At 48.7% G+C, this 13,136-nt stretch overlaps 1 protein-coding gene across 2 annotated transcripts in view; it reads right to left on the bottom strand.

Annotated features, from left to right (window-relative positions):
• Positions 1 to 2,179: 2,179 nt before the first annotated feature.
• MED8 (mediator complex subunit 8) overlaps positions 2,180 to 13,136 on the bottom strand; it is a 56,902-nt gene continuing 45,945 nt past the window's right edge. For both annotated transcript variants that reach the window (XM_085602969.1, XM_085602968.1), the window contains exons 6-7: positions 8,193 to 8,435; positions 2,180 to 4,053 (exon numbers count right to left, since the gene is read on the bottom strand). In XM_085602969.1, coding sequence (XP_085459095.1) covers positions 3,989 to 4,053; positions 8,193 to 8,435 — 308 coding nt within the window. In that variant the 3' untranslated portion in view covers positions 2,180 to 3,988. The remainder of the gene's footprint in view (positions 4,054 to 8,192; positions 8,436 to 13,136) is intronic.

Here is a 13,136-nt window from a genome sequence, read left to right as displayed (position 1 = left end):
AAGGGCACACTGCATGGAATACCAGACGTGCCCCGCTAATCAGCAGCTTGAGGGGCGAAGCGCTGGGGGGACGGATGCGCGCCACGTAGCCCACACATGGACTCGACTTGCGAAACTGCAGACTGGAGTCGCCGGACTTAAACGTTAGCGCCTATGTCTCAGTGAGCTATACCGAAACATCCTTGCCGCGCTCCGGCCCGCATTGCGAGCACGACACTGACGCTGTGCTGACCGGAGGCCCTTACGCTTGAGGCTAACCGCGGTGTCCTGCACGATTCCAGATAGGGGCCTGGGCGGCAACCACGATGGCCGCGGTGCGGGCTGGAATACCGCGCCATTATTTGTCGCTGATATCACGAATAAGGAACACCACAACAAAACACCAAAAAGCAACAGGGACCTGCCGTTTAACAGAGTGCACACCTAATCTCCTGTAAGCATGCCACCATGTACAACGCCGCCGGACCCCCGGGTTGTCGGCTGAATGGCTGTCATACTGACTTGAAACATGTGCTTATTATCTAAATGATTCGACACCTTGGATGGTGAATGTACACTATAGGATGATGAAACTGTGAATAATAAAGGTTTTACAAAACAAAAAACAAAAAATAAGGGCAAATGAATGCTTCATAAATGCTGCAATATAATACAACCAAATCTAGGGAAGAAACAAATCTCAGATCCTTGAAAGATTCCCACCACTTGCGTTGTACAGACCAAAAGCATCACTCAGCATGTCTAGTGCTCCAGGATTAGCGCTCACACCTTTATCTACTAAATGGAACATCTGTTTTAGATTCAGATACGCCCATGGTTTGGCAGCCAGCCTAATTTAGGAAGTATTAGCAGGTCCGTTGCAGAGTTCAAGTGTTATACAACTGGGAAAGGCTCTGATAAGGTGATTCAGGGGAGAAGATGTACAATACAGACTAATGGTGCAAGTGCCAAACCCTGTCGGGCTCCATAGGTCAGCAGAAAGGAATGGGGGCAGAGGAAAACATTCAAACGCAGTCAGATTAAAAGGATGCGATCTAACCTAAGATGGTATCCTGACCTTCCAGATCTCTTTGGAGTGAGATATTGTGCGGAAAGCCATAAGGACCAAAAGAATCAAGCCTCAGATCCCATCTGCAATGAGGTCATCCAAGGCTGTTGCCAGGAACAAATATGTGCTCCTACCAGGCGTAGTGACGCTCACCAGTGGATCCAGAAGGTCATGGGAATCCTCAGCTGCAGCACAATCCCCCATCCCAAAACCTGAAGAAGTCTAAAATGCAACAGGAACTTGCAAACTCTGCCAAGGGGTCTTCAATGGAACAGGTTCACCAAAGCTTGTTTAAGGGAACTGTAAGCTACGCTTTCTAGCAGACAAAGAAATAGCACGCAGTGTCTTTGACCTTTCGACTAGCTACTACTTAAAGTTTTTATGTGGAAAATGTGACAGGAAGAACCCAGGCTCTAGTTATTTCTGCCTCATGCCTGTGAGGTTTTTTTAAAGATTGCCGCAATAAGGGTGCAAGGGAACCTGGTACTGCACAATCTGTCTGCAGGTACCTATTATGGGTACCTCTTTTTCTCCTAATCTACAAATTGCACCCCTACAGAGAGTCTGTGGAGATTCTTTTCAAAAGAGCACCTTAGGGAAAAGGACACTAAATGTAGGGTTCCCTAGGGTTAGGGTCACCAAAAGCTTGCGACTGGGAGTTCTCAGAGAGTCTGGTATAGGTCCCTTCCAGGGCCATGTAGACTTATGGATACTGCATGGGTTATCAACCTGCTCTGTACTGAGAGCCACTTCTGACCAATGAGAACCACGCAGAGCTACTAAAACATTATCACAGCTGCAAGAGCGACCACATCAGACAATATCACAATAGTACAAGATTAACAGTAACGAGTACTCAAGTACACCAGACAGGATTACCACAAGCTATGTTACAAAAGAGTGGTTGGTATGAGCAGCCTAAAAGTGAATAATGAATTAACAGCCATTGGAGCACCAAGGAAAGAGCATCAGGATTAACTGCCCCAACTCTCTATGAATAATCACTCAAACATCAAATTAAAATATAAACGTGTTATGAGTAAATGGCTTATCAGTTTCTGAAAATATGCATGTTGCCATCGAACAGGACATTTTAATTTTGGGTAAGCAAACACACTTCCCGAAAGAATAGCTAGTCATGTTTCGGTTTTATTCCTTGAAATTCCATTTTTGACTTTTAGTAAATACAGGATTGGTCATCAAACATCATATTTACAACAGCTTCACAGACTGTCTCACATGTTGATGTATTATCATCACAAGCCAAGGATGGCCACCTTAAGAGCACGGATGCCAAAAATATTCCAGGGCCAGCATTATGCCAGGTATACTTACAATATGTAAATGGGGGCCGCCGACATGCCCAAGGTGGCTACTCTTATGAACGAGGGGGGGCACAATTGTATTGGGGTGCTCAAAATATGTCAGGGATGGACAATATTATTCTCTGGGATGCAATAATTAGTATTGTAAGCCCAAAATATAGCACAGACAATCATTATGCCAGGGTAAGCATTACATAAGATGTGGCCAACAGTGCCTGGAATGGGCACTATTCTGCTGGAAGAAACCCAGGTATGCCAGGAAAGGGGACGCAAGATGCTCCTGGTATTTGCCCAGCTCTTGGATTGCTGCCAGAAAGGGGAAGAAAGGCACTTGTCTGCCACGGAAGGTTACCCCATCAAGACCACCCACTCAAAACTAAAATAAAGTGAGCAACATATCTACAGATACAGTTATGCACAAACTTTTGTACACTTGGACACAGGTGTGCACATCCATGAACACCTCACACCAAGTGAAACATTTGCCTGTGTTCACTTCGGCTCCGCAAACCAACAATAGTTCACTCATCCTCGGCACATAAGGAAGGCAACTTTCTGGAAATGGTGAGTCAACTTGTGGGATGAACGCCAACCAACTGGCAATGTCTTGCGACCACCAAGAATAGGGTCCCTCCTCTTTGCTGCCCGGACTGTCACACACTTTACCATATAATCCTAGGATCCTAGGTAAGTCTGATCAGTCAGCCCTTCCTTTTACATTTAGGAGCCGCAAGTTGATATCTGCAAAAGGTCACTAACCAAGTCTACTCCTCGTTTCTTCTTGAATAAAGCACCAAGTTCCATGACATGTAATGGTCTTTAGAAATGTGCAGCGTTGTGAATCACAACATATAAAGCCTGTGTGCTTGGAATACTTTTTAAGTATATATTTCTTTAACTACACAATTCAGTTTGGGTGTGAGATCAAGGAAACATTTCCCACTTTATATTAAGAACCCAGCATCTGTGCTAAGCCCCATAGCAGTGAAAAAGAAATTGGTAGTGAACTTGCTGTCAGATTTCTGCTCCACTTCACTCCCAAGCCCATCGCCCACTAGACAGTTGCTTTGCTTCCCTTGTCCCCCACCACAGGCTCTGAGGTGGAGGAGCGCCCATGAACAGACTTGTCAATCAAGAGCGTGTGCTGAGCCATCATCCTCCCAGGTGAAGTGGCAGTGGCGTTAGGCATTGAATTCTGCCTTAAAATTAAATCCAAGTTTACAATCTGTTTGCAATCTTTATAATCTTCTGTTTAACAAAATTAACTGTTTTACACAAACCCTGTGAAATGCTGGCAGTGCACTGGAATACTGTTGAGTATGTGGGACCTGTTCGATGATCCATAGAGAGTTTGATCAGTTCAAGCCCTCTGGAATGGGCAGAGGAAGGCACTTCTTTGCAGGAGCCTCTCCCTCCACACTGCACGGTGAGAAGAAGGATCCGCATCTTCAAATACAGGACTGATCTTCAGAATTACTAGACCTCTGGTGGAGTCCTTCCTAGATCAGTCATGTCTCCCTCCTGCACCTTGCTTCAGAGCTGTAATAGGACTCCACTTCTGGGACTTCGAGTTCTGTAGGTCACCGGGAGAGAGTAACTGAGGGGAGCGTCCATCTTATCGCTGGTAGGGGTGCATAGATGCGGACTTGATGTTGGTTTTTATATTGCTCACCATCTTTCCTAGAGGCAAAAAACATAATTACATCTTTAGGAGGCTGTACAGAAACACTTCCTCCAGACAAAATAAAGGAATACAGTTTAGGTGGATATAAAGGATTTTTTCCTAGAAAGAAACTGAATTGTGAAGAGTCACATCACTGGATACTTCTGATCATCAATGGTGGGCTCTGAAGTGGTCTTTGAGTAAGCTGAAACCCCCCCAGGAGGGCGTAAGCAGAGGGCTGGTCTAGTAATAAACTATGAGAACGTCTACAGGAACTGTATCAGTCTCCACACGGATGCCAGCTACAGATTGATTTGCCACCTTGAGAGGACAGATCAGTGTTCAGCTGTTTTAACAGATATTAATGCCGGACGTCACTGAAAGATACAAAGCTGTGGAAACAATCTTACAAAAGTTGCTTCTTTTGGAGCTGTAAAATCCACATATCTGGGTGAGAGGAAAAGGAGCCCAGCCAGACGGATTCCTAACGCGCACTGTGCGCGACGGCTGCATGAAATTATTGTATAACATTAAATCCTCTACTTGAAGCGCCATGCTACTGCTACATACTGGGAATACATTCCAAACTGTTGAAATAATAATTGTGGAAGTGGAAACAAGATGGAGAAAGCAATAGACTGATCGATGTGGAAATCTGATTTTACTGAAGGTCTCAATGATAAATGCAATTATAATAGAATCAGTGACTTTTCAAAAGTGAATCATTACTTTTCGTTTATAACAGATTACACAGTTGAATGCAAACGATGGTCATTATCACAAACTAGCCTCTCACTGGATACACAATTGCTTTTAAATCTAGTCTAGTGGTTGTGGTAAAAACCTTTATTTATACGTCCATATACACATTAAATAATGTAGCAAAAAGGTGCTCAGGATCCCTTTTGTTTACACAAGGTAAATACCAGTAAGTCAAAGAAAGTGTGTAAACAAAACACCAACAGCCAGGAGACAAACAGAATATTAATGGGCTGTGAATTCTAATGAATCCAGTATCGCACCAATAGCTGTGTTCTCATAAAGAAGTCTGTTCGCAATGATGCAGATGACGTTTTTGACCTGCTATGTAAATTATAAGGTTATCTTCAGGACTCCACCATTTTGTTGTGGCATCATCTACAACATGTATCCTCTTTCACAGGCTACTGCCAATTTTAGGTATAGACATGTGACATGCTGACGAAGATGCAGACACTTGCAAACATTCTACTTACAAATATATCTCAGTATTATTTTAGGTAAATCAAATGTTTCATTCCAGCGCTACCCTCATGAGAATGTTGTGAACTGTGGCTCCAGGTCATCGAGGTCATGTTTCTAGTTCGACATGGAGGTTTGTATGAGACACATATGGCTCTTATATGCACAATAAACCTAATATTCAAAAAGGGGAGGATACAAGAGGCTACAGGGCAGTCAGGGTAAGCTGGCCTCCAAGTGACATGTAACACACAACAGGAGGCTACCCTGGCTAGGTGTCTGATTCTTAAAGAAGGTAGAGGCACACTATGCCAATTACCTATGTGCTGTTGGGCATCTAAAAAAACATAGAGAGCAGGCCTTCACCTGCCATCGTGGCCAGGAGGGTCAACGGCATTCATCAGGACATGAGAGAATGGGTTCCTATCTAGTCTCTAAGAGACTAAGATGAATCCTCTTGAGTAGGTTGACCTTTGTCAGACTCTACTATGAGATTAGTGTAGGCACATCACACAGGGAGGATATGAGGAACTCCTGTAGTCACACTTGCCTCAAGGTGCGTCCCTCGCGATGCTCCTACGATCTGTACGCGTTGCTTCCCCGACGGATCGTAGGAGCATCGCGGAAGCAACGAGGAAAGACGTAGGAGCATCAATGCCATGGACCCTCCTGGCCACGATGGCAGAAACATGTTGGTGACACTGATGGGGCACTAATCCCCCAAATCCCCTCTATTAGTTTCAATATTGAGCAGATTCTGAGCAATTAAAGTTTTCATGTAGCATCTGCATCGATTTTTTATATCACTCACTCACTTTCTTAGCAAGGGCCCCCACTTAGTTGTAGAAGTGCCTCTCGGTCTACAGGTGAAGGTCCGCTCTCTATCAAATCGAGAGCGAGGACTACCGATGATGAAGCATGACACCTGGGTGTGGGAGGACAGTCCTTACATTTTTTTGAGATGCCCAACAGCACATAGGTAATTGGCATAGTGTGCCTCTACCTTCTTTAAGAATCAGACACCTAGCCAGGGTAGCTTCTTGTTGTGTGTTACACATATGGCTCTCCCAGTCTGAACAGTAGATGCCAAACCCTTTCTTTCAAAAAGGCTTTCCCTTTTTTGGGGGGAATTTTACCATTATCTTCATTTTTCCTTTTCATTTTCCAGCTGTGGCAGGCTGAGTTGAACAAGGGTATGGATCACCCTGGGAAGCTTTGGGAAGTTGCAGAGAGGTCTTCTGATGCAGTGCGTGTCTAGGCAGGCTCTTGACTTCAGAGAATCTACAGGACACAGCACATGGACTCTTGGTCTTGGTCAAGGTTATGTACGTGGCTGGGCAGAGTAGAAGGATTGCATGCAGACTGTATCTCAAGAACAAAGGAAGCAGTGTGTCTTTACAAACGAAACGCCAGCAGCAGATGTGAAAGAAAGGCAGGCCTCAGTGCACCACCCAATCAGCACTTTGACTCTGAAAGGGACGGATAATCAAATCGCAGCCCATCATTGTAGCTGGAATGCGCTTTATGGAAGTGGTTGGTCTTTGTGAACTGATATCAGAAATACTCGAAGGATTAGACTGGCGTTGCAAAAGCACAAAAGTGCATCCAATTGTGGCAAAGGAGCCCTTAATGTTGATAGATATGTCAACGGGTAACTTGCCACCATAGGTTTGGCTGGGCATTAAAGAATCACCAAATGCATGAAACTAAGATGTGTGTGGACCATAATGTGAATTAGATATTCAGCAGTAACACCTGGTGCGGGGGACGGCTTTGGATTGATGTTTATTAATTGTGAAGGATAATGAGGTCACAGCGTTTGCCTTTTTTAATCAAATGTTGTAAGATACTGGCAATCTTATCTTATGCGGATTTATAAAGCGCGTAGCTACTCACAGGATTCCCAGTGCTAGGTGAGTCAAGTGTACATCTTTAATCATATGGAGATATAACCTGGATAAACTAATAAGGGTAAAGCCATATTGTGAGCATTTTTCTAAATTTAATCTCATTCTTCTTTCCATTGGCACAGAGTTCCATAGTTTGGGGTACAGACAGGAGAATGATTGTTTACCCTATCTAGAGCTTTGGATGCGCGGGACCTTCAGGAGACCTGCATTAAATCGTTAGATGCGCGGGACCTTCAGGAGACCTGCATTAGAAGATCCTAAACTCCTATAAGGGATATAGGATGACAAAAGCGCACTAATCAAAGGGGGTCCCCTCTGGTTAGTACCCCTATGACTCGGGCCCGACCCTAGAGGGTATGCTACTCAAGCCAGTTGTCCTCATCTAATGACACTGTGGCAAGAGGAGTCTCATTCGACTGTCTTCCTTTCTCATTCATCCAACCAACTGATCTGGATTTCCGAATTTTAGGTTTACAACTCTTGCAAGCATTGAATGCTGTCAGCCACTTTTGTTTGCCACTTAATTCGAGTAAAAACAAAGGTTGACTTTAAAGCCCAGAAAGTTCTGGCTATCTGGCTGACATCTTCAATGGTCTAGAACAGGTTCCTGACACACACAAAATATGTTGGTAAAATATTATTCGTTTTTTGTAAAAACATTTCCTTATTGAAGCATTTGACGCAGTTTAGGAATCATGTTTGGGTGCTAGTGCACCCAAAGATTATTCTTGAACTAACCACTACATGGACATATGAGAAACCTGAACACCCATAAGAGACCCATGCTGAAACAAGCAGGACTAGCAAAAAATCAAACAACAGCAAAAATGGCCAAAAAAGGACTAGCAATGCAGCCCCATGTATAATGAACAATGCTGTCCCTTCTCACAGCCTTGGACCACCCAGGACTCCCTGGTCCATCTAGCTTCCATCCTGGTCTCTCCGTCAGCATCAAAAGTAGACCACCAAGCATCACCTTCAAAATTCCTGAGCATCATACACCCAAGCTCAACTGTATTACGTACCTGGCTGGCCAGGTTGAGACATGCCCACCCCTGCCATCTGCTGCTGGTTTTGGCCCATGGAGATCTGCACCTGCTGCAAGTTTGGGCCACCGCTCATCATTCCACCGGAGCCAGGCTGGCCCCCAACACTGGGCCCTCCCGGGCCAGTTGGACGGCGGTTTGAAAGGCCCTTTCCAAAGGTCACTGCAGCCACCAACGCACTGGTGTCTGCAGGGTTAAACGTGGGCTTACTCTGGCGCAACCCTACAGAATGAAAACAAAACCAAAAAAGCAAATAAGACAACTAGCCAAAGGCGTGCGATCACCCAGAGGAAAGAAACTGAAACAGCATCAGTATTGAGGACCTCCCTCGAGCAGAGACCGGTATATCACCACCCTGAACAAACCTCCGGGAATATGAAAAATACACAAACCCATGCACGAATTTCTACTTAAACAAGTAACTACATTGTTAGTTTAATCACCAATATCATTGTAGAAACTCCAAATAACTTTGAAAACCATTGGCGACCATGCAATTATTTTCTCCACTTTATTTAGAATCGTATGCGCGGATAGATTCCAGAGGGAGGTGGCCTTCTAGGATGAAACTTTAAGGCTAGGGAGGCTGTTGCGAACTCATTTTCAGACTGGAAGTTCAAACAGATAGCGGAGATTAATGAAATAACCAGCACTAGAGACAAAGTGTTACAGGGACGCAGCTTTAGCTTCTCTGGCAGAAGATTCTCTGTAATCACTAGCATTAATGTGGCATCCAGCAATGAAAATCAACAAGAAAGTGTATACAGAGGACAGTACATTAGAATAGTGTTTTGAGAAAAGATCTGGGTGATGTAATACTAAAAGAACACAAGTGAGTGTAGAGTTGAACATAGCATATTGAAATACCAGAACTAGGTAATGAGCTAGAAAAAGGGTGCACTGGTCTGGGGATACGAGTCTTAGATCACAAAGTGCTTCAGGCTGGGGTTCCGTGACTGCCAGGTTCATATCCTTCTGGAAGACGATGAGTGACCCATGGGACAGAGTGAGAGGAGGGGAGCGAAGTGAGAGGGCAGATCATGGTTGCATTTCAACAGGTGGTGGGAGAAGAAACACTAGGATGTGCTTTGCTATTAGTTTCAGCAGAAAAGGTCTTTTTTGGCTTTTTCATGTCACTAAAGGCTATCTCGCTCTGTACACTTTTTAAAGGCTGAAGAATTGAAATGTAATAAGTGAGTGAGTATTGCTGCCATGGGAAGGATATGTTTTCTTGTTAGCACCGGTGGGCCGTCAAGGGGCTGGATGCAAGCCCTTTTCTTGGGATCTCATGGCAGTCAGAGGTTACTGCACAGTAACTGGAAAATCAGGTTAATGTTGTTTGCCACTGATGTGCTTGGACCACAACACTTTAGAAAACATTTAATAAATTGATGTCTAGCCAATTCCTAATTTTTCGCATTGCAAGTAAATCAAATACTTTACACACAAACATTTTTAAAAACACAGAACTTCCAAGCACATTCCGGGGCAGTATTGCAGCCCTAATAGCATTTTACGCTCCTTCGCTGTCTGCAGGTGCTATTTTTCTGTTGAATGTTGAACACTATGGCCTATGTTGTCCTACGCGTGACAGTTTCTGTAGACAAGGGACTTCACAAGAGCATTCAAGATCTACCAAAGCAGGAGAACCAAACACCCTAAACCAATGTTACATAGCTCCACAATTGATAGGTCATGTTATTTGGTCAAATGCAGTGTTTCAGTTTCACGCAGCAGTTCAATATGGTGGCACAGGTTGTGGGGGCCAGTGGTATGCCCAAAAGGACAGCCGCACACAACAGTGAGCACTCTTTTGTGCAGCACACACATATGGAATCCAAAAGGAGCAGAGAGCGGTGCCGCGTTCGGTTTTGTCTCCCAATTGCATTTCGTCAGCTCAAGGGACCAAGGTAGTGAGTAACCAGTTGTTGGAGGGAGGACCACCGGGGAGTCGGGGGGACTACTCCGGGGCACCTTCCTACCGCAAAGTTATAGCCGAGCGCTGCCGAGAAGCCTCCTAGGAGAGGTCCTTCTCCTGTGATCGTACTAGGCCCAGTAACACCACTACACAGGACTCCGTATCAGTTGCTTATCTTGGTACTTTATCAATGGTAGCACATTCCATATATTTACAGGGGGATCGAGTGATCCAGAAGAGTCTCAATGTCTTTGTGGGGGTAGGGTAGCGGGACAGTCTTAGTACCAGCCTGGTACGGGGAGGCTCTGCGCCAGACCTTGCGTGCTGGTCTCAAAGCAGCTCGGACGTGGGGAGCCGCGACGGCGTCTGCAGGGCTCCGGTGGTAGGTCCGCTTCGGTCGAGCCGCGACGAGGTCAGCTGGGCTCTGATGGTAAGTTCAACAAGGTCGGGCCGCGACAGCATCAGCAGGGCCCCAAAGGTTCGTGAAGGTCTTTTAAGCACGATGGAGCCGCGACGTCGTCAGCAGGGCTCAGAGTGTAATTCCAGGATGAGTCTTTCTCCGTAGGGTCAGCCGCGATCCGATCAGCAGGGCTCTGGACTCCGGGATACAACTACCGTCTTGTCGCCCCAGATATAGGTCTGGAGCCCTTTGATGTCCAGACCCTTGCGCCCGTGGGGGCGGAGAGGCCGGATCGGGAGCGGCCAGACGCCCAGTAGGAGAGGCGCCAGGCCCAAGAGAGCTGTGGGGCGATCGCGCCTAGGTGTGGAAGGACGGTTGGGGGTCCCATCGATACTGCCCTCCACCGGGAGTGGGGAGGTGTTCACGTGGTATCCCCCTGACCAGGGGTTGGCGCCCTGATGTCGGGCCTCGCTGGGACAGAGGCCGGGTGGGGCGGGGTCACGTAGGTGGTTACGTAGAGTCACGTACAGTCCAAAATGGAGGAGCCTCGAGGTGCATGGGACCTCGTGCGGCTTAGCGAGGGGGAACAGGACCACGCCACGAGGCCGGCTCCAACACGCGTCCCCCCCAGCTGAAGGCAGGGAGAGTCACCCATCTCCTTGGGGATTCTCCTCGCCGAGGCGGAAGAATCTGGACAGGCCGTCGGCATTGGCGTGGTCGTTGCCGGGCCGGTGCTCCACGGTGAAGTCCATCCCTTGCAGCGAGATGGACCATCGCAACAACTTGGGGTTCTCGCCCCGCATTTGCATTAGCCACCGCAAGGGCCGGTGGTCAGTTTGGACTCTGAAGTGGGTGCCGAAAAGGTAGTGCCGGAGCTTCTTGAGAGCCCATACCACGGCGAAGGCTTCCCGCTCGATGGTGCTCCACCTCTGTTCTCGTGCCAGCAGTCGGCGGCTGATGAAGGCCACAGGTCGGTCGTGGCCCTCGGTGTCCATCTGTGAGAGGACCGCCCCGACCCCGTACTCCGAGGCATCGGTCTGAACCACAAATTCCTTACTGTAGTCAGGGGCCTGTAGCACAGGGGCAGCACACATGGCCGCCTTGAGGGCTTCAAAAGCGGTCTGACAGCGGGGCGTCCAGTGCACCGCCTTGGGCTGTTTCTTGGAAGTGAGCTCTGTGAGGGGCCCCACAATACTGCCATAATCCTTAATAAATCGCCGGTAGTAGCCTGTGAGGCCTAAGAAGGCCCGGACAGCGGTTTGGGTTGCGGGGGGCTCCCACGCCTGGATGGCATCGACCTTTAACTGGAGGGGCGCCACCTGGCCACTCCCCACCTGGTGGCCCAGATAGGTCACAGATCCTTGACCGATCTGGCACTTGCTGGCCTTAATCGTGAGCCCGGCCCTTTGGAGAGCGGCCAGGACTTCTCCGAGGTGTCCTAGGTGCGCGGCCCAGTGGTTGCTGAAGACGGCAATGTCGTCGAGGTAGGCCGCGCTGAAAGCTTCTAGCCCGGCCAGGACCTTGTTCACCAGCCTCTGGAAGGTCGCTGGGGCGTTCTTCATGCCGAAGGGCATCACCCGAAAGTGGTAGTGCCCATCGGGGGTGGAAAAAGCGGATCGTTCCTGGGCGCCGGGGGTGAGCTTGATCTGCCAGTACCCAGCGGTGAGATCAAAGGTGCTTAGGTAGCGGGCGGCCCCTAAGCGATCGATCAGCTCGTCTGCCCGTGGCAGGGGGTGGGCGTCGGTCTTGGTGACTGCGTTCAGGCCCCGGTAGTCTACACAAAATCTGAGTTCCGGGGGGGTGCCGGGGGCGGCGGCCGTCGGCACCAAGACCACAGGGCTGGCCCACGGGCTGTCGGATGGCTCGATGACTCCGAGGGCGAGCATCTTGGAGACCTCGGTCTGTATGCAGGCTCGGACTCGGTCGGGTACTCTGTAGGCGCGGTGTCGCACAGGGGGGCTGTCCCCGGTGTCCACGTCGTGGACGCACCAGGGGGTCACCCCGGGCGTGAGAGAGAAGAGGGCAGCGAAGGGTTGCAGCAGCTTCCGGCAGTCATGGCGCTGTTCTGGTGTCAGGGTGGCGGAGAGGTGGACGCCCTCCAAGGAGCCGTCTTGGCCCGAGGACCCCAGGAGGTCTGGTAGGGGCTCGGAGTCGCTTTCGCCCCCATCGTCGGTAGCCAGCAGCAGGCTTAGTTCAGTTCGGGCAAAGTGGGGCTTGAGCCGGTTGGCGTGTAGGACCCGGAGGGGGTTCCTCGGGGACTCTATGTCGACCAGGTAGGTGACGGGGCTCATCCTCTCGACCACCTTGAAGGGCCCGGTCCACTTGTCCTGCAGGGCGCAGGGGTCCACGGGCGACATGACCCAGACTTGCTGGCCCGGCTCGAACTCGATGGTCGAGGCATTTTCGTCATACCAGCGTTTCATGTCTTCTTGGCGGGCTTCGAGGTTGGCTTCTGCCAGGGCCCGGAACTTCCGAGTCTGGTTCCGCAGGGTCAGGAGGTACCGGTAGACGTCGGGGGGGGGGGGGGGGGGGGGCATCTTGGACGTTCGCCTCCCAGCCCTCTTTGACCAGGCTGAGGGGCCCTCGGACGGGGTGCCCATACAAT

Source organism: Triturus cristatus, chromosome 4_2 (assembly GCF_964204655.1).
Source record: "Triturus cristatus chromosome 4_2, aTriCri1.1, whole genome shotgun sequence".
NCBI classification, from domain to species: Eukaryota; Metazoa; Chordata; class Amphibia; order Caudata; family Salamandridae; genus Triturus; species Triturus cristatus.
This window is presented reverse-complemented; position numbering and strand designations above follow the sequence as displayed.